Source organism: Apostichopus japonicus, chromosome 8 (assembly GCF_037975245.1).
Source record: "Apostichopus japonicus isolate 1M-3 chromosome 8, ASM3797524v1, whole genome shotgun sequence".
In the NCBI taxonomy this organism is placed as follows: domain Eukaryota; kingdom Metazoa; phylum Echinodermata; class Holothuroidea; order Aspidochirotida; family Stichopodidae; genus Apostichopus; species Apostichopus japonicus.
Window position 1 is genome coordinate 5383826 of NC_092568.1, and position 22090 is coordinate 5405915.

General features: G+C 36.9%; 1 protein-coding gene across 7 annotated transcripts; it reads left to right on the forward strand.

Moving 5' to 3' along the window:
- Positions 1 to 485: 485 nt before the first annotated feature.
- On the forward strand, positions 486 to 20332 carry LOC139970645 (presenilin-1-like). Of its 7 annotated transcripts, none has more exons than XM_071976512.1 (11): positions 4132 to 4266; positions 6599 to 6735; positions 8117 to 8358; positions 9489 to 9630; positions 11382 to 11449; positions 12714 to 12934; positions 13295 to 13393; positions 13668 to 13778; positions 14466 to 14678; positions 15367 to 15479; positions 16260 to 20332. In XM_071976512.1, exons 2-11 carry the CDS (start codon positions 6625 to 6627, stop codon positions 16413 to 16415), a joined length of 1476 nt encoding a protein of 491 aa, XP_071832613.1. In that variant the 5' UTR covers positions 4132 to 4266; positions 6599 to 6624; the 3' UTR covers positions 16416 to 20332. The 7 variants fall into 7 exon arrangements, with proteins under 7 accessions (XP_071832610.1, XP_071832611.1, XP_071832616.1 ...); XM_071976511.1 differs by having other exon boundaries at positions 4147 to 4266; positions 6486 to 6735; XM_071976513.1 differs by having other exon boundaries at positions 4148 to 4266; positions 6486 to 6735; positions 8120 to 8358.
- Positions 20333 to 22090: the final 1758 nt, after the last annotated feature.

The following is a 22090-nucleotide window of genomic DNA, read 5'->3' on the forward strand; positions in this document are numbered from 1 at the left end:
TCGGGTGCGGTCGGCAATAGCAGGTTAGTAAGAATTTGAAATGGAATATACCTATGGAAGTAAGCCATGAGGAAATCTTGTGGAAGTGGCAGTAAAATTTTATTGAAATTTGGGTATGTGACCATTCGGCGCTTTCTACTTTCTATTCCCCAGTTTTCCACCCCTCTACCACCCCCCCCCCCAGGGGACATCTATTAACAGAAATCCTGACGGCACTGGATCTCGATCACTACGCCTATGTTGATGAGTGATTCAGCGTAAGGTCTCAAGGGTCCGCATACTCGACTAAGTAAGGTTCTGGACAGATCATTATTATAATTTTCGAGGAGCGGATTGATATCTTTCTTAGGGCCGGATTAGGCCCGCGGTCCACCCATTATAAAACTTGATTCACACAACAAGGTGTATCGCAGGATAACAGAGCCGTGTAATATATCTGCAGGATCAATGGTGGTAGCGCCCTCAATTTCATCTTTGCAAATTCAGTAACTGCTGTATCCGTGTATGTTATGACCTACGATCACGGTGTAAACGGAAGCGTCTAATAATTCGGTGAATCATACTTGTTGTTCGTAATTACGTACATGGACGACGAACACGACAGCGAAGTAGACGAAACTTCTGGACTAATGGCTTCCACGCAGGTAGAATTTGCCCCTTCTCGACCCAGTGCTTTATCACAAGATGGTCGAAACAAACAGAATAGCCGTTCGCCTTCCTATGGGACACAAGTAAGCGTAGGCAGTCGTATTGCGTGTTGTAAATAATTAGCAGTGTTCCGAGTCCTAGCTTTTAAGTTATAATACTAAATTGCATTAGCCTACATTACGCCTTAGTTAGTTACTACTGACAATGCTACGTCTTGATTTAGGTTAGTAACAGGTACCCACAGTGTATATCCACTTACTCATTCTTGTAACAAATTTGATAGGACGCAGAAGTAGGTTCGGGTAATACTTTTAAGTGTTAGTACATAGCCTATGCTTAGTTACATTCTTCATTTCCAGGATCACTCTTCAACTCATAAAATTAAAATTGAAGGATAGCCAGGCTATAATTCACTAGTTTCATGACATTATGAAGCCTAAGGGCCTAATGCAGACAAATCAAGACAATAATTCTTACAGAGTTCTTTAATGTAGTCTGATAGAATCAACTTGAGATGAGGGTACTTCTCTACATCATTAGACTTGACCTTGCCCTATTTCAGGTTCCATATTAGCCTAGCCTTCAGGGGGGGGGGGGGGCACAAGCACAAAAATGAACAGCACAAAATTCAGCAGCATTTGAATTAATAGCCTAGGCTAAAATGTCACTGGCAATGGACTTCCAGCTTTAGAACAGGACACAGATTTCCTTCTGTTTACTTTGATATTGTTTTTCTGGAAGGGAGTGACCAAGAATGTGGTTAATTTTTTATTTACAAAAGAAAATGTAGCCACTTGTTAAAAAAATCCCACAGCTACAGTCTACCCACTAAAATCAAGTTCTTACAGGCATTTTCTGTAATTGCAAATCACATATCAGTTACTGTGTACAGGCTTTTGGGAGTAGCCCATAAACATTTGCTGATAATAAGCAATTTGGTACAAAAGTCATACGTGTACCAATTCTTTGACGATTATCAACCAACTAACCATGTTTTTCATTTTTTAATGTCTACTGACCCAAACTGTTTGGTGCCATTTATTATCTACTGGCAAAATCGAGATAGGTACTGGTATGTAGCCAGTAAATAGCCCAATTTCGAGGCCTGTTTCTAAAAAGACTTAGCCTTGACAGACACTTGTGTAGTTAAGTGAAGCCCTGTGACATGATCACACAGGTTCATCTTATTATAATGAACAGTGCAAACGATGGCTCAAAACTCGTATCCACACACGCAATTAAGATGACGACCTTCTCTGGGCTTTCTTCCAGCACTCAGGTTCCGAGCAGCATTATATCAGTGTTTATTTGTCATACAGGTTGAAGAATTAGAATGTCCAGTGCAAAATTAATGAGAACATAAGTAAGGTTTTGCTCCTACAGTAGCATCACGATTCACAAAGCTAAAGTTATCAGACGGTTTATTCTTCAGCTAATGTAAGATTATGCCGTTTAATTGTTTAATACTAAGATTCCTTGAGAAAAGAGGTTTGAGTCTGTAATTCAGTAAACTTAGATGCAATGCAACATACTACTGCATGATATCTTCAAGGCCATCATCAAATGTGGCATGTGTAGTAAATATGTAGAATTTTCAGCATTTGTTCTTTGAAATAAACAAGAAAGGCAGTGTTGTAGATTTTGTCATTTTTTACCACAAGCCTCTAGCCACACTGTAATGTATTTAATAATCAACAGTAACGCACCTTTGGGTTTGAACAGTATGCTAGTTCGCATGCACACATGTATTTTATTTCTCTTCAAGGATTGCACAAAATTATTTGCTTTTGAAGTAAGATTTCTCAGAGGTACAGTATACACCCAATAATACATGTTAAGATTGATGCCCCCCCCCCCCCCATTCCCAAATCTTATGAGATTGCCTTTGATTTTTATTGCAAAGGAAGATGCCAAAGAAATACAGCATTCAAAAGGGTACCAAGGCAGGTCTTAAAAATCTGAAGGGGCACCAAGGCATCCCTTCTATTTTCCTAAGAAAACAACGTATAATACAATGTATATTTTTTATTACATGATATAGATTTCCATGTGTCATGTTACATGTATGCATTGAAAACAATGAGCTAGAAGTTTTCTGCATTGTTTTCAGCTGACAGGCTAGAATAGCCTGGAAGTCATTTAGAATAAGACAATGTTAAAATGATCTCATTTGTTTTTCTTGTTCATATGTACATGAGTCATGATCAGTCAAAGCTCCAATCTGATTTGCAGAAACTCACTGATATTAACCTGGAGTTGGACTGTTGGAGAAATGTGTTTTCTTGTTCATGATGATGTTATCAATGACATCAATGACAGCTATGAATGGTTTGAGGAAATCATGGATCAACACTAACTAAACAAGCAAAGTAATGGTCTTGTTTATTACTACAGTATAAACCGCACATAAATGCATAACACTGTGGTTAACTACAATGGTGACATTGTGTCAGACATATATCAGTATGCTGCCCTCATAAAGTTAGATATCTCTCTATAGACACATGCATATATATATATATATACACATATATATATATTTATCTATATTTGATCAAGTCATCAACTCGACGCTACCATGAACTGTGATGCAGTAACAAATGAAAACCACAAAAGTTCACAAAATATTGTAGTATTTAACACTACCTCAATTTAGCTAACTCAATATTTACTTGTAACATTGGTGGTTGTATAATCGTTAATAGAAGTGTTACCTTGGTATGTACAGCTAATTAGTAAACAGCTTCCAAGAGGTCTGGAATTACTAAAGATGCTTCTATCTAGTACCATATATGAGGAATGTTGTTCTGAAGTTGGGTCAGTGGGTGGGGGAAGAGGGGGGTGGGGGTAACTGTTGTGACAGTTGCAAAAGTTGGAGTGCTAGACATTCTCCACTTGATATATTATGCGCTTGTTTTGCATGGTTTATTGGGACTTTACAATAATGGAAACAGATTTCTCAGTGATGGAACCAGAGAAGAGAAAATGCTTTCTGCTGTAGATAAGACAAAAAGGTGTAGATGGTGGAGCTGGCCGGGGGGGGGGGGAGGGGAGAAGTTGAAAGACATCATGAATAATTTAAAATACTAAGTAGCAAGTACTGCAGCAATATAGAATAAATAATAACCACCAGTGATACAATATGTGTGAGACAACATTATAACACTCGTATGATTACTAATGAAAAAAAAATCAGTTGTCTTTGACATCAAGTTTGTTTTGCTTTTTGATCTAAAAGAATTCCTTTTCAATCTGTCTGTTTATTTGTTATTGAGGATTTCCCAGTTTCACAAACTTGCTGATTTTTGGGAATTGGTCTACAGGTCTTTTGTATCATTGCTGACATCCTGTTGGGTTCAAAGTACTGTTTGTTCTTTGATTTCGTTGAATGGTATGCAGTTTAATATAGGTAGGTGTATCTGCAGTGCTGATATAGCAAGTAACGTGTCTGTACAATTGGTTATATAGGCTTATAGCACAAGTCATTGTGACAATCCACTCAGGTGTGTAGTAGTACTAGATGCACTGATTGTTAGTTAAAAGTGTGAAAAACTTGCAGAACCAAAATAGCACTGTCAAATCTCAGACGGATTTTGTTGTGTATTTTCTGGAGGCTTGGTAATATTTTGTTTATTTTATGATCAACAAGGTTGATGGAAGGTGTTTCAGTGATTTTGTTGTTTTTGGGGCTTGGAGAGTCACTTCTGGATCACGTTATAAGAATAATCGAAAAAGTCTGGAAAATGTTTAAAGATTGTACTGTACCTTGATCTTTAAGGTGTCAGTTGGCGACACTGAGCTGCTCTGGAAATATGTGTGATTCTTCTAATAACTGCTGTTCCAATAGCTTGCTATTGTAGTATATAGTCTTTTAGTGTTGATATGAGCACAGGCCCAGAAAGCATTCAAGACATGCTTTCAGCACTAGTTACTGTATCTGATATGGTTCTTCTGTAGCACTTTTCTTCTAGCTATGTATCCTACAGTATGTTTAAGTATGTTTACTTGACTGGAATGCTATCGGAGATAGACAAGTTCAGTCGAAATTTCATTGCGTCAAAGTTCATGAGGAGTTTTTTGTGGATTGTGATCCAGAGTTCATTTCTATGTCAAAAATAATGATTTTGTTGGCACCGTGATCAAGTTAGCATATTAATCAGTCGTATATGTTTCTTAAACGGCTAGATTAGTTGTCAGAGAGGCTGTGCAGGTATTGTTACTATTCTGCAGCATTGGTTTACCCAGACAAGAAAAGACTGTGATTTAGTCGAGATTTGCTAAGGTTGATGACAAGAACAAAGAATCTTACCTTATATCGTATCAGAGAAATAACGTTCTGTCTTACAGACACTTCAGACATATATACAGTTTTAAAGAGGGATAACGTGTCAAATTTAGAATCATGAAGCAATTTGATCCACCAATCATAGCTTGTTTGCATTGCTGAGTGGTATAAATTGTTCATGCTTATTCATGTTTTGTCAGTGATGTCATAGTTGACTACACCATTGGAAAGCATTCATTTTTGCGATTGGATGTTAGTTTATGTTGGTAAGGTACTGTATGGTCTTGTTACATCACCAAATTAAACTGTGATTATATAACTTTGTGTTCTAAGAGCGATTAGCACACTTTAGGCCATCTCTTCGCTCCATGTTCAACTTTAAGACAAGTTCAATTGAGTTTGCACCTCTGCCCATTTACATAAAACCCTGTGCTGGGAATCTACCTGTAGGCTGTGTTCGCAATCACCTGACAGAGAGAGCTAAGGTTCGTGACTTTGTGGAACACTTAATGAAACCATGTCAGCTGTGTCGTGAAGTACAGTACTGCTACCAGTGCCTACTGTGTACAATTATCATTACAAATTACATGTGTAATAGTACACAACAATAGAAGTTATTTACTGCATGATAACAAATTAACATCTAGTGTGAGACAAATGGCGGGGGTCTAATCCACATTTAAAAACAGTTACAATTGTACCAGGAGCATAGGTCTCTCATCATTGCCCTCATTCTCAAGTGTAAATAGAGTAGAGGCCCCATTCTGAGATAATTGAATGTTTCTTACCTAAGAACACTCTGGGGTACAGTATACAATGTAGAAGAAAGAAAACTGCCAGCTTTAAATTTTTGCAAAGGTCAGTACAGTCTAAAACAAAGTGCCTGGATGAATATATTGTAAAACAGCTGATCCCAGTGAACAATAAAAGTAACTGCGCGTTGGTTCATTGTGACACAGTGTTGCCCCGAAATACAAAATGTTGCTGGTAGCCTTTTTTGTCTGCTCCAGCCAGGCAGCCATTGCAAAATGATACTTTGAATTGGTAAGGACTGGCTCTCAAGCTTATCAACACTGTACTCAAGCACATCAACTCTGCAGTAAAGAATTGATCAGACATGTGCGAACACAAAAGAATCATTCACCATCTCGGCATCCAGAATGTATAGTTGTTTACAGTTTGATTAATAAGTATTGTTTTTGAGATGGTTTTTTTGTTTTGTTTTTATTCTGTCATTTTTTATGTATTGAGAAGTTTTTTAGTCCTTTGCCAGTTTAGGTTTGTTCCATTGATACTATGGAGTCACTCGATCGTTGTGTTGTTGACACGCCAGCCTTTATTCGATAATTATGATGTTGATTAAGGTTCATCTTCTGTGTGGGATTACGAGTGTCATTTTTCTATTGACCAAACTACCGTTCGTTTTATGGCTTTCGTGGAATATATTCCCTTGGATTTTGATTTGCTATTTTGTGTCATTACTGGTTTTGTGACGGCCATTTTGATTTGTTTACTGTAGATCATGTATATAATAGATTTTGGTTACTCGCAGGTCTTCTTCGACGGTTAATTTCGGATGGTAACTCTTTGTGGCCTACAGTGTTAGCCTGATACTTTAAGAGTCTGGATGTTAGTCACTGACAGTGTAAAATTTATCCACGGTAGAACAAACACACATTCCTGATGTTGAAATGGTTCGTCAAACCAACGATGGTTCTGAGGATGATGAGTGTGCTGTTCTACTTGTAGATAGTGAAGAGGAGGTCAGATATTATAAAAATGGGAGCAGGATTCATCGTCAGGTAGGTCTTAAATTAGCTCAGAAGAACTCCAGGGAAACAGAGTAACTACAGTACAAGCTTCTCTCCCTCAGTGAAAAACCTCAAAGATTAATGTATTCTGTCATGTATAATATATGAGAATTGGTATCTACTGTAGGTAAATGAGTAACTCCAGGATAACAGAGTAACTACAGTAAAAACTTCTCTCCCTCAGTGTAAAACCTCAAAGATTAATGTATCCTGTCATGTATACTGTAATATCAGAATTGGCATCTACTGTACAGTAGGTAAATGCTCCTCAAATTCTTGGGATTCACATTATCTTGAATTGTTGAAAGTTCAGATTCTGTTACAAGCAAACTTGTAAGCTTCAAATACTCTGTAACTTGTTTTTGAATATCTACAATACCACAGTAACATTTCCGATTTTCTGTCTTTATTCATTGGTCGGGCACAGAAGGACACAGGTTCATACCCCTTTCTACAGTAGCTATTAAAGTGATCAGGAATTGGTTTGTAACTTCCTGGGGTCAGTTGTCTCATTTTGATATACATGCACATATTGATAAAAATTTAATCAGAAAATGAGCAAATTTTTGAAATGTCAAATGTTTTTGTGGGTCAGCAAGTTGATGATGACCAACACACAGGATATCAAGATGTAAGACCTGCGTTTCTGAATAATTCCTTCTTGCGTCCACAGTATAACCACAGAAAATCCACTTTAATCTTGTTTCTACTGTTCTCTCTTGTAAATTGTTCGGACAAGACTGCATGCTGTCATGAAATAGTGTGTAGGGTCCATGTATAAATAACAACTATAACTTAAAATCCTCACGTGTCGTTCGAAATCATTCCTCATTATGATTCTACGAGATGCAATAGATCTATCTTTACCAGGGTTAACGCAATGGATACCGCGTCAACCTGTACCTACTTAATACAAGGTTCAGTTAGTTCAGCCAAATTGGTTTATGTTGAACCGTGGATCAAGATTAGCTTGTACGGTATGACCTTGTACTGTAGGTCTATAGCAGTAGTGATCAATCATAGTAGTAGTGGTGGTATCTTAGTCTGTGTTATGGTTACTGTTGTGCCAGCTCAATATTACTGTAATTTCATGGTGTGTACAATCGCTGCTATAAAACATCCAAAAAGATCACTGTTCTTTGGGATTTATCTTGGTTTATTCTGTCACTGAAGGATTCATTGCATCTTCCAATATTCATATCGCTGATATTTGGCACATCCATGGCATAAACTCTTTGTGTATAAACTCATCAGATTGGGATGTTCAAATATATACATACAGTACAGCTGTTGAAATGATTGGCATTCTTCTCTGAGATAACAGGTTCCAATCCCATTCTAGCCAATTTTTAACAACTGTGCTCTTTCTCAGCAGTCATCGGTGAACCGGGAGGGTTGCGATGCCTCTATTCAGAACCAGGGCAACCAGGCCGCTGGACGGCAGCGGCCTTCATCTCAAACCCAGCAGAATCGGGAGCAGGAGGAAGAGGATGAGATGCTCAAGTACGGCGCCAAGCACGTCATCATGCTCTTCGTACCCGTCTCTCTCTGTATGCTGCTGGTGGTCGCATCCATATCAAAAGTGTCCTACTACCAGTCATCAGATGTATACTTGTAAGTTCTTCATCAGTCATGAATATTATGTCTTGGTTTATTCTACTTCATTCCTCTCTGACCTGACCTGTTATTTCATTTCATTTTCATTTTTTTCCCACAATACGGTACAAAAGAATAAGTAAAAAAAAATAAGAATAACAGATGTGAATGTAAATTATCTAAATACCCTTGTGAGCTTAGCGATTAGAAAACTCCCTGGAGAGGAAGAGGAAGAGCCCCCATGAATATCTCTTATGCATGTTTGCACTGTATTTAATCAATTTGTTAAATCCTTGATTTATATTTGAGTGTGAGAACATACGTGTAGACACTCCTAGGGATGCATGTAGACCTGGGCACTGTCTTTATGGTGGCTATAAGGGACATGAACGAGTTCTCAAGAATAAGACATATTCCAAAAGGTTTAAGTTTGGAGTATGAACCTGACCTACAACTCTCCCCATTTACAAGATTGCTTTTCACAACAAGCTCAATATGGTTTGAACACCTGGTGTATGGTTCACAAAGTAATGGCAATCTATTGAGACAACAAAAATATCATTTAACATTCTACTTGGGCATTTCCTAGAAACAGCTCTAAATTTGATACTCTACAAAGGAAGTCCGTATACTTTACAATCTTTCAAGGTTGCAGAAAATGCTCATTCCAAAGTACATGCATGTTTTTTTTTTTCATCACAAGTGTTCCTAGATTAAATATTTTCATGCAACTCAAGGGTACGAAAGTATTTTGTGACCTATAAAAAAAAAACTAACAAATTGCCCAAATATTCTAATACATAATATTAGAAAAAGTGACACTATTATCTGAACAATATCAATTATTTCTTTATGCTCAGTTTAAATGCTTTCTGTGATTTGAATTTCTGATTGTTTCATCAAATTCTTTAAAGTTTCGCAGAAGCTTGATTAATATTCTGAGGGAAGTTTTATGTATCTAAACTGTAATTAACAGTATGCTACATATATCCTAAACGTACTATTTTTTTGGAGGGGGAGGGGGGGGGGGTGGAGGGGGGCATAAATTGACAGATTTCTTTTAAATATTTTTTTTTTCCAGCAGCTTTCTTTAATATGTGAGATAGTAATAATGTTTTGCTTGTTTTTTTTTACTTTCCTGTTTTCAGAATTTACACACCTTTTGATGAAGATTCAGATCAAGCCGGCACAAAACTCTGGCAAGCTTTGGCGAATGCGGCCATTTTGATAAGCATAGTAATGGTTATGACAGTATTTCTGGTGGTCCTCTACAAATACAGATGCTATAAGGTAGTGTAACGTATAATGAACCCTCATCCTACAAACCCCTTCACCTGTCTCCACCCTACTGCTGCACCAAATACCGTAGTTGATCCTGAGGAGAAGGATGTGACCAGGGATTGGGGTCAATGCTGTTGCAGTAACTAAAATTTAATATCTCTAGTGCAATGGTAGTGGTGGAGACAGGTAAATGAAGGTTGGTTTATCCATTCCCAAACCGTTAAGTTGTTTTAGTTTAAAATTATTGGTAGATTACTGCACACGTAATTACTGAAGCTTATCGATTCCCAACCAGAAACTTTTTCCTTTTTCCAAAGTTTCCATTTAAATTATTGGTTGATTAGACACTGTTGTATAATGTGAATATTCATGAAATGGTCATTTTGGGGCAAATCATTTGTCTTCATTCAGAAAGACTTGAAAAACATGTACAAATCCTGCAAATTAAATTCCAAGTAGTTAAAGCAAGATGAGCGTAATGATCTTTGTGCAGGCTGCTTCAGTGTGTGAGATGCTAACACTATGTAATACCATAGCTTGTTCTGCTATCGCTCTAATTACAGTGTACCGTTAATAGTGTACAGCATCACCACATACCTGCATATATAACCAATTAATCAACCAGGTGAATGCAGTGCATCACAACCCTGGAAATGTATCTTACTGTCACTTAATACTTAAGTAGGATACTCGAGTGGTACTCGAACATAGAATACTAGAACAGCTACAAATAAAGAATGGATTGTTGAAATATTTGAAGTTCACTAACCAATGCAAAACCAACTTAAACAGAACAGATGCCTTTCATCTGGTTGTTCGGTAAAAAAAACAGATGCCTTTCATCTGGATGTCCGGTAAAACAAACAGATGGCTTTCATCTAGTTTTCCAGTAAAAAAAACAGATGCCTTTCATCTGATTGTCCGGTAAAACAAACGGATGCCTTTCATCTGGTTGTCCTGTAGAACAAACAGATGCCTTTAATCTGGTTGTCCAGTATAACAAACAGATGCCTTTCATCTGGTTGTCCTGTAATACAAACAGATGCTTTTCATCTGGTTGTCCAGACTTCCACAGTCACACATTAATATGTTTGTGTAAGACACCATTATCATTAGGAGATATTAATAGTCCTTTTTTCAGGCAAACTTTAGGAGGGGTAGGGGGAGTATTTCAACCTACCACCCCACTCTCACCCCCAAGCACAGTACCTCTGTGGGTCATCATTAGAACTACTGATTTACATTAAACCTTTTGGATAAATGAATCAGCCACCATAACCTCCGACCTCTAATGCCAAGCAATGTATTTTCTCCGACAACCAATGGTGCTCTCCATCCTTGCCCCAAATCAACAGAGGACGCATGTCATGTCAGTCCCATCTAATTAACAAGCTGCAGTCTCCGATCGTTAGCGTATCGAATGGATTACATTAATAATCATTGAAAGAGTGTTTCATGTCAAACGAATAGTTTGAAGGACCTCAATTTAAAGTTTCTTAAATCACTATTATCCCTCAGGGAAACTGCACATATTGAAGCTATAACTAGTCTGTCAGCCAGCGTGTCTATCTGCGAGTTCATCCGATGTGTCATGCTAGTCATGCCTTCATGTTATTCTGAATAGATCAGCGGGTAGGAATCAATGTGACAGTGACCTAGGTAGAAATGCTGGAGAGATCCATGTTACATTTAACATGCCGTGTAAGGATTACTGGTAGTGTCAACCTCTTTCTTCTACTATTTCATTCTCTTCTCTGCAGTTCATCCATGGATGGTTAATTCTAGCCTCCCTGATGTTGCTGTTTGTGTTCTCATTAATATATTTGCAGTAAGTATCAGTAATTAATTTGATCAGTTTTCTACATGTAATAGATTCAAAAGGAGTCGATCGTTTGCTGTTAACAGATGAAAATACTACCGTCTCCAGGTTGCGAACAAATAAGATACCGGCTCTCGGTCAAAACGTGTCGGGAACTTCCCATACTGACGTATGAGAGTCCAATCACATGTTATTTCATAGAGTGGATTTTGAGAGAAAACATTCTCATTTGATATTCAAACCTGAAATGTATAGTCTGTTTCAATTCCAGCTGCAAAAACAACACACAAAGCAAATTCCAATTTAACATAAATTAACTTGTCTGCATTTTATATTGATTAATTACTTATTAATATCCGGTTAATTATGAAAAGTCTAATCCAGTGTTATTTCAAGGAGTGGATTTTCAGTGAAAACATTCAGTTTGATGATCAACCTGATATTTTTTTTTATCCGTTTCGATTCCAGTTGCTAAACAAACGAATAGTTAATAATAGCTTGTTAGCCTGCTTATTTGGTTTAATTAATTATCTGACAGATTAAAGTCCAAACGAAATTGATTTATTGATACTAATCTAGTTTATCCGAGAGGATATCAAGGAGGGTGACTGCATCAGTCGTCATAGATGGTAAATCTGAGGGTTGATATAGCAGATTTGTGCTGATCAATCTGGTCAAGCTTCATAAGATATGTTGCTGTTAAACATAGTGTACATACTAAAATATGCACAGGCTGATATTACAGTCCCTATGGAATCTGTTTGTGTATCACGTTTATATCATGATCATAGATGCATTATATAGAGTGATCTCATCTTAAAAATTAATTTTGTCTGGAGAATAACAAGTAAATTGTTGACTATTATCTGATGGATGCTTTCTGCTGGTAGACAGACTCATACATCATTGGCTCTGTTTATCCATAACTTTAGACCGGAGGAGTGTGGCAGTAATACAGCGTTTATACCCTGTGATCTGAATTGAGCAAGTAGCGGATACGATGAAAGAAGAATGTTAGTCTGTCTGTCTGTCACTCTGTCACAATAAGACGAGGAAATAAGGCTCACAATAGTGATGGTCAACACTGTTAAACTTCTCTAACTAATAAGAAAATTATTGGATGAGAGCTTTTTCTGGTCTCTTTAGGGAAGCTAATCTAAAGCTTTTTTAATAAAACTTTCTTTTTTCCTGACAAGCTTTCATGGTGTAAACTACCCTTGGTTAGCAAACCCTTTTGTTTTAAGCCCTTTTCTTTTTCTACCCACTTCCACAGAGAGCTACTGGTTGCCTTTAACGTTCCAATGGACTACTTCACAGTATCCTTTGTGATGTGGAACTTCGGTGTCGGAGGAATGGTAGCGATCCATTGGAAAGGTTCCCTTAAGGTCCAGCAGGCCTATCTGATCATTATTTCAGCTATGGCAGCTCTTATATTCATAAAGTACCTTCCTGAATGGACCTTGTGGATGATACTAGGCGCCATAGCCTTGTATGGTTAGTACAATGTTTGTCTATGTTGCATTCCAAGATTCCTCTCAATGCATTCCAATGGTCAAAGGTCACAATGGTAGCATTCAATGTTTAATCCTTAGCCAAAGAGGGACTCTGTGAATTTCAATTTTTTTTCATCCAATTTGATCATAGAGGTAACCTCCAGATACAACTAGTTTCAGATATTTCAGAAGGGAAATCCCCCATAAAAATTGCTTTTACCAGTTTCGGTTGAAATGACTAAAATGCTCTGTTGAGTAGAACAAATTTATTGACTTAATTGTAGCAATGTTGATAAAGGGTGGTTTTATAATTGGTTTTAATCCCTGTCTATTTTTTATAATTTTATTATCATCGTTGCAGATTTATTTGCTGTACTTACACCTCACGGACCGTTGAAGATATTAGTGGAGCTTGCCCAAGATAGAAACGAGACTCTCTTTCCAGCTCTCATATACTCCTGTAAGTGGTCACTCTTCCATTCTTCACAAAGCAACTTTGAATGATTTATTTCTCTTTAAACATTGAAGAACGACGGGGTATATGCAGCTCCACGGGTGCAAAGCTTCCATTTCCCTCAGCGTGTTTAAATGTACGGCTGTTCTGTTGTGATTTGCATATTCCTCTGTAGATTTTGTGGGGCAAACATTCTTTCAGGATACAAAAAACTGTGCACCACAGTATCTGCTGCGCTCTTTAGAAACAGTTTTTGATTTTTTTCCTGTCTCGTCTGCAGCTACCATGATTTGGATAGTCTCCATGGCCGATGTGGACCCTCAACCAAAGAATAGTCCTGCAACCGAGGAGGGTAGCTCTCAAGAGCCTCTACAGGATACAAACCAAACTGGTAAGAACTACTTTAGTATATTCAAGAAAATTTGTATAAAAGTCTGAGAGCCTTACAGAAGAACCTGCTAGGATAAGAGATGTCAGGCTCTCTAACTTACATATATATATTTGTAAGATAATGCAAGGCTTTTTTCCAGTTGAGAGATAAATAGCTCTTTTGTGTTTGTTGTTGTTGTTTTTTAGCTCCTTGAAATATCAAGAGATTTGTTTGTAATTGAAAGGAACTGATTTTACTTGTGTTTGCCAATAAGGATAAAATTGATCTGGAAAGTAAAGTATTTATGAGATTGTGCCAATCAAAAGTTATAATTTGTCCTGAGATAGAGTCGCATTACGTCGTTTGTATGAATAACTTTCTTGTAGTTTTAGCACTTACTGAAGATATTTGTTGAATTCTAGCTTGACTGAGTACTTTTGGTTCTTTACCAACTGTTATTGGATAGATGGCAACGTCATAAAACCTAGGCTTCCAGCAGCTTCCTCTATTGTAAAATGTCACTGCTTTTTCTTTGATACTGAAATTGTTCTTTGGATGAACCTTCCAACATTTTTAAATACATATTTTGAAGTATTGCAAAAATATGAAGTTTCTTTCAGAATTCTATTTTTAAGTTTTGAAACTGATAAATTTTTTATCTTCTGTTACAATTTTTTTTTTTTACATTTTTCAACTTTGTTTTAATAGGAGCAGATGAAGATGCTGAGCTTGAGAATGGCGGTTTTGACAGTAACTTTGTACAGAGACAGACTGACTATGCAGAGCGGTCTCAAAGCATGAATTCAGAAGATGCAAGAGCAGCAGCCAGAGCTCTTAGGCAGGGAGAAGGAGGAGGGGGAGGGCGGGCAGCCCCATCCACCCGACCAACACCTCCAACAGATGATGAGGATGACGAAGAACGTATGTGTGAATTAATAATATATATGCACAGGAATGGAGAGTATAGGAAGATGAATATAGATATATCTATATATGGTAATGGAGAGTATAGTGAGATGAATAAAGATATCTATATATGGGAATGGAGGGTATAGGGAGATGAATATATATATATATATATATATATATATCTATATACAGGAGTAGAGAGATGAATAAATATCCATATACAGGAGTGGAGAGTAGAGGGAGATGAATATAGATATATATCTACTGTATATACAGGAGTAGAGAGTATAGGGAGATGAATATATATGTATATATATATATATATATACAGGAATGGAGAGTATAGGGAGATGAATATAGATATATCTATATATGGGGATGAATGCTGGAGGGAGCTGAATAATTTATATCCATATAGGGGAAAGGAGGCTATTGGGATATTGAAAGATATATCCATATACAGGGATGTAGGCTGGAGGGAGCTGATATATATATTTATATATATATATATATATATATATGTATTTGTCGATATATGATGTTTGTTTCACAGATGGTGGTTGATGGTGATGTTACATTTAAGAAGACCATCATAGCTGCTCTGTTATTACTACAAATTGGGAGTATTATTTTGTTGTTTATATTCCTCTAAATCTGTTATTTTTACAAATTTCTGTTCTCTCTCATGTTTTCCTTTTAGGTGGTGTAAAGCTTGGTCTGGGTGATTTTATATTTTATAGTGTCTTGGTTGGCAAGGCCTCCCTCTATGGTGATTGGACAACAACTTTGGCATGTTTTGTTGCCATACTTGTAGTAAGTGGATTTAAATCTTAACTTCTGTTGAATGTGGTAGAAAGTTTATTGGTAATCTGTTCTGCCTCCAGTAGTAGAAATAAGAAACTTTTGGTACTTTAGGCAGAAAATGATATAATCAAGCATAAATGAAAGTAAGTGCCCTGCAAACATTTTAGGGCAGTGCCTTAATGCGATGTATAACTAGCTAATTAAGAGACCTCAAATGTTGGTATAAACACACAGATCTCTTAGTTAGATTGAGAGATATCCAAAAATTATATTTCTTTGTTAGATTGTTTCAAGGTTTCTCTCCAACACCCTCTAATGGAAAATTCTGTGCATTTATCTAATTTTACTTGTAATCCATGAAAAACAAAATACATTGATTCTGCTAAGCCCTCAAATCATTCCTTAATGTATCCAGTAATAACATACATGTACGACATATTCTTTTTGGAAATTTAAACAAACAAAAATGCAACTTAAAAATAGCAACACGGAATCATTGACTTTGAATTTATGGTCCTTGATTTAATCGTACAGAAATAACACTGTGTCACTTACCTGTCTCCCCACAACAATTGTACTCTAGCTGAACCATGTCTATTGTTTACTGGTCACAGTAATAGCACAGACCTGCTACAGTGACCAGGCACAACCAGTCATTGGTCAACCTCCACTTTCTATCACCGAAAGTGTCTAGTGGGAAAGTTTGATCAGGTTACAGATAGCTTTCATGGGCTGTCAAGATCAAGTACCATCTGCGGTGACTTACGGCCTTTTTTCTTCTCTTCGCAGGGTCTGTGTCTGACGTTAATCCTCTTGGCAATCTTCAAGAAAGCGTTACCAGCTCTGCCTATCTCAATAGCGTTCGGTCTGACCTTTTATTTCACAACCTCTTACATTGTCTTTCCTTTCACCGATATTTGCGCTCAGGAGCAGGTATTTATTTGATGGCAGTCTAAGCTACCAAACAGGACATAACCGCTAATCTGGAATCAGCTGTATGCAACAGAAAAAAAGTATTAATAGTGATATTAATTATTGCTATAATAGCGCAGAATCCAATAAAAGTTGATCAAAGTTTTACAGTTGAAGACGAAAGAAAGAATGAAAAAGAAAACATCTAATAACAATGTGTAAGTAAATGGATGAGTTTTAAGATGATTTTTAAACTAATCAAGTGAGTCTAGAGATTTAATATCTACTGGAAGTTAGGTTCCTAATGTATGTGTAGCATATCAAGAAAGGATAAGGGGAACAAGGGGCTAGGGTTAAATACCCTTCCCCCTTGCCCACAAGATTTATAGCTTACTGGTGATTTGAGGCTGCTGTGACACAAAGTCTTTTCCACATTTGAAATAGATTCCTAGTAAGGACGATAATTACATCAGATTACCATAAACACTCATTTGAATACGTTTCCTGAAGCTCAGACACTGTGTCTTCAAATTCATGTGAATTGTGTGTTCTGATTCTAATGCTCCAGTTTGAGTCGGGTATATTAAATGCATTTGTAGCCAGACAAAAACACAGTGACCAGGCATAGATATAATTTTAGGTTTGTGAAAATTACATGTGACACTTTCCCATGAAGGTAGGACCCAGTTAACTCTAAGATCGTGGGGACAACTTGAAAAGGCGGAATGCGCACACAAAAATTAATATATTAAGGCAAAGTGGTGTGTTTACTGTGCACATGGATCTTGTATTGAAAACAATGGGGTCAATTAAACTTAAAGAAAAATGTTAAATTATATAAATGGGTAACTTACAGATCTTCTTAGAGTTCTTACATCATATCAGGACTCCACTCGATGTATTGGGAAGAAAAATGCTTAAAAGTCCCAACGAAAAAAGAAAAAAAATGGCGGCACGGTTCGACCAAATACAATTGAAAATGAAATCTCCTTGGGATACTTCCGAGGTAGTTCACACAGTAGGGGACATCTCTGGGGTAGGTTGGCTCTCTGGATGGCTTGCCACTCGGAGAAAATAACGTCTTAGGGTGTCTTGGTGTCTAGGACGGGCTGTTCATCTCAGGGGGTGGGTCATCGCAGGGCTTCACTTCTATATGTGATGGCTTGGCTTCTACCGCTAGTCTTACACATGATCAGATTCTATTACGTATCAACCGCCTCTTCCCTCCCACCCCCCCTCTCCCCATTGCCTTACTGTCCCACTCATATTGCTTCTCTGCAAGATGGAAGCACTGACTTTGCCATTGTAAACCTCAAAAAAGGGTAACCTGAAAAAGATGTTCAGACTACACAAAATCAGAAGCAAAAATAAAAATTGATCAAAGGTTATTTTACTCGGTACCACTAAACACTTTTGTTTTCTTTCACTTTGATACCTTTTGACCTCTAAAATATTTACAACTTTATCTGAAATCTTTCTGTCAAACAGTTTGAAACTAATATTTTGCCAGCCATTTTCTCTCTTTTAGCCATATTGGACAATCCTCAAGCCATTGCAATGTTACATTGGTCTAAAGTTAGATGTGTTCATTCATGAGTAGAAAATGATTGCACACTACATTAGACAACTAAATATAAATCACAAATATAAATGAACCTAGCTTTATTTCAGCGGTACAACTGATTGTCTAGCATAGCTCTGACAGACCTTTTCAATTCAGCCCTACTTAAAGGGGTAGCATTGGTTATAAATCTTGGTCAGTTATTCTTGCAGGATCTTAGTTGCAGTTGGTCCAGATTTATAAAGCTTGCCACATTTTTGTGCTGTCCTTAGTCAAGAATGTTTCTTTTCAGATTAATGATTTACTTTAAAGCTTAAAAATAGATATTTCCTTTCATGAATCTATTAATTTACCTTTGTTTGAGTTAACAAAAATCAGGCCAGTTGCCAAATAATATTATTTTATGATTTTTTTTGAAATTTAGTTAGTATGAAAAACTTATCATAGAATAAATTACTTTTCTCATTAACACCTGTTAAGATGTAGCATTGCTCACTGTTTTGGGTTGTGTATTTTTTAGTTTAGAATTAGGTCTTTGCAGACTAAGGTTGTTAAGTTAGGTCATTTACTTCTTTATACCATTTTCTTAAATTTATTTTTAATGCTTAATGTGTTTTTGATATCTATTTTTGTAATAAAGATAAGAATGTTTAGCTTAATTGACTGTATCTATTATGAGACATAAAAAGAAATTATTCTAAGTTTAAGTCATAACCTTTTTGTTTCTGTTGAAACAAAAGAGGTTTATTGACCGTTCCTTCCGATTAGTGAATGACAATAGTATGGCATTAAAAAATAAAAGTTAAAATTTTCAATGGTACAGACTATTTAAAGAACTAAAATAAAACAAACCTGTTAGCAAACTGCTTATCCACTAACGAGCCTATGTAGGAGAATGTGCAAAAGTAATTTGGCCTGCCATTTCGATCCTAGCAGGATCTTCTTCACAGGATTCAATCATTCAGTCTCTGAAGAAGATCCTGCTAGGATCGAAACGTCAGGCCAACTTATTTTTACACATTATAAAGAACTATCAGTGCAGGTTGCAATTTCATACCACCTTTCATCAAAGGTCATTGATTCATCCGGCTTCAAATTGGCTTGTAAGCTTAGCATCCAGACAACAAGACATCTCATGGAAGCAACATTGAAAGCACTAACAAATCATGGGTGTATCTCCAACCTCTGTTTACTCAAAATGCAGATTTGCCATGCACACCTCTCAAGAACGAATGGTGTTGAATTTGTCATCAGATGCTCTGCTTTTCATATGTCGGCTAGAGGAACATTCTTTGTAAAGAGTTAGTAGAATTACCAAAAACAATGGATCAACATTAACAGTTAAGCCTGTTCCTAAAGAAGCTGACATTATCATCAACTTTGCCTGGAGGTAGTCAAGGGCAGTCACATAGTTCAATATGAAGGTGAAGAAACAGACCTATTTTTGGATTTGTTGTTTGAGTAATAGCACAAAATGTCTGCCCTAAGTCAGGATTGGTTCAGGTGTTTGAAATGTCTATTTTGTATGAAAGAGCACAAAAAGACAAAAAGAACAGTGAAGAACTACCATGATAGCATGCTCTGTTAAGGAGATATGACACTTTGAAGATATCAAAATTTCTTTGAAAACGACTGGTGTAGAAAGACTTACTGTGAGGGTGTGACGTCACATCCTCACTTCCTTAACATTTGTGAATATATTTCTTTAAAAATTATTTACATTTTTAACACATTTGAAAATAATATAATCAAAAATTCTCACATGTTTAATCTCAAATACTTACTTTGACAAATATGAGATCTCCTGACATATCTTTTGGTTGAAAGTCATGAAATCTCACAAAATATTTAGAGAGAAAAACAAAGACTTTGCAGCAATATGAGGATGTGACATCACAGCTAGTCAGATTTCAGCAGTTTCTACACAATCTGATAAAACTTTACACTTGAATATCTCTTTAACCGAAAAAGATATTTGAACAGTTTTTTCACCATTGTGTTTCTTTTATTGTCCTCTTTCATATAACATAAACATGTATGACAACTGAACCAATCCTTTAACTGTTTAGTGACCTGTTGATCGTACTACAGTGATATACTATAGTGGATTAATGAATCAGTCGACCGATATCCTTGGGATAATTTTAGACGAGCAGTCATCTGTATGGTCAAAACGTCACTATATCAGGAAAGTCGTTTTTTCTTCTTTTTTTTTGTTTCTTTTCTTTAGTTGAATGTGACTGGGTTAATGTACCATTCAAAATGTCCACGTGCAAGTTTAATTATGGCATTATTATGTTCTTTGTACAAACTTTTATGTACATAAATCTTCATGTCACAATTTTGTTAAAACCCGTTTTCAAAATAAAAATTTGAAGAAATGGAAAAAGAGACGTTTTTGTACCTCATTGTTCTCGAAACGAGAAATGGAATCCTTTTGTTTTGTTGTAGCCAGTTTTCATCCGGAGTGAGAAAAAAATGTCATATTGTAAAATGTATCTTCAACATTTGCTTCGCCCACCACACACCCTAGATATCAATATGTCAACTGTTTTGTTGAAGACTATTGCCCCCCCCACCCCCCCAAAAAAATAAAAACAGAACTATTTTGATAACGTCATTGCCGTCGAGATCTTATCCATGTTAATGCAGTAACTAGATAGTTACAGAGAAATCGTGCGGTTATAATAATATAATGAATAATGTTTAGCTTTCTTCCTTTTTTTTTGGTTTTGATGATAATCATAACCTTGGCATTCATGATGGCGTATGCGTGTGTGTGAGTGCGTTTTGTGACATCCAGCTTGTAAACACGACACTCAAGAAGGGAAGATCAGACCAATTTCATATTTGATGTGTAGAAGTACCACATTAAGTATGAAAAGCCTATTGTTTTTGGTGGAGGTCAAAGGTCACCTGGGTGAACTTGTGAAAACCTTGTAAACACGATATCTCAAGAAGGGAAGGTCATGCCAAATTCTTATTTGGTGTGTAGAAGCACCACATCGAGTACAAAATATATATTGTTTTTGGTGGAGGTCAAAGGTCATTTGGGGTCACCAGGGGTCAAATTGTGAAACAATTGTAAACATGTACACCCTCACTATACATTACATCAGATCGAAACCACAATGCATGTTTGCATTCTGGCTGTACCATTATTATAATTTTCTTAATTGGTCTTTCACTTGGCAGATCGATAAATATGTCACCTTTCATAAAAAAAAGTAGTGGGAAGGTACCACTCAGAAAGTAAAGGCACAGAATGTACAGACCGAAAAATGCATCACTGTACCAAGGATCGCAATCTTCACATTTCTCTTACCCTCCAAACCCCAATGCCCCTCCAAACCCCTGCATGTTGAGGAATAGTCCCTGTCCTGAAATAGAAAATACTAGGCTTGGGTAGAACGCTATAACTCTGTGGAACGATTCAAACCCTATTCTCTTGTATAATTTTCGCATTATATGCGCGCACATCGGCACATGCCAGTGGCGGAGAAACAGGGGGGTTGGGGGGTTTTAACCCCCCACTTTTTGAAGAGGGGGGGGTTGGCCCACACAATCAACCCCCCTAGTTTTTGCCAGTAATGTTCTGTTATAGCCTATGTTATGTGCTCCAAATGGCATAATAAATCAAATTATTAAATTTGAAATTGTTAAAGTCATTTCAACCTTTTACCTGGTAGGCTACATCAACAATTAACAACCGAAAACCGAGTTAGAATTGACCCACACATTATTTCTAGCCCCTTTCCCCCACCTTGCGCATTGGAACTTGTAGCTCATAGCGCTAACTTCACCCCACAACAGACATACACAAAATAACGTTTTGTTGCTGTTGAATAGCTTTGGAACTGTATACACTTGCCAACTTCAACGAGGTGAAGGAAGGAAAAGAAAAAGAAGAAAGAGAGAAAAGGAGAAAAGGATGGAGTAGAAAATACGGCAAGAAAACGGGAAGAGAAAAAGGAACAGTGACAAAATTATTCGAATTTGTAAAGCAAACAGCAGATATCACATCATATCAGTGAGCATGAAAATGGCGTTCCACGATAAACAGCCTCCAAACCATGGGCGCAGATCCTGGTGAGGACAGCGGGACGCGTCCCCACCAACTTTTTCAGTAGTGGGGACATGATATACC

Coding starts and splice junctions, on each gene's coding strand:
- LOC139970645 (XM_071976509.1), top strand. CDS start 585: ATGGACGACGAACACGACAGCGAAGTAGACGAAACTTCTGGACTAATG. Junction 12,935..13,294: donor AGGCGCCATAGCCTTGTATG/GTTAGTACAATG, acceptor TCATCGTTGCAG/ATTTATTTGCTGTACTTACA. Junction 13,779..14,465: donor ACAGGATACAAACCAAACTG/GTAAGAACTACT, acceptor TTGTTTTAATAG/GAGCAGATGAAGATGCTGAG.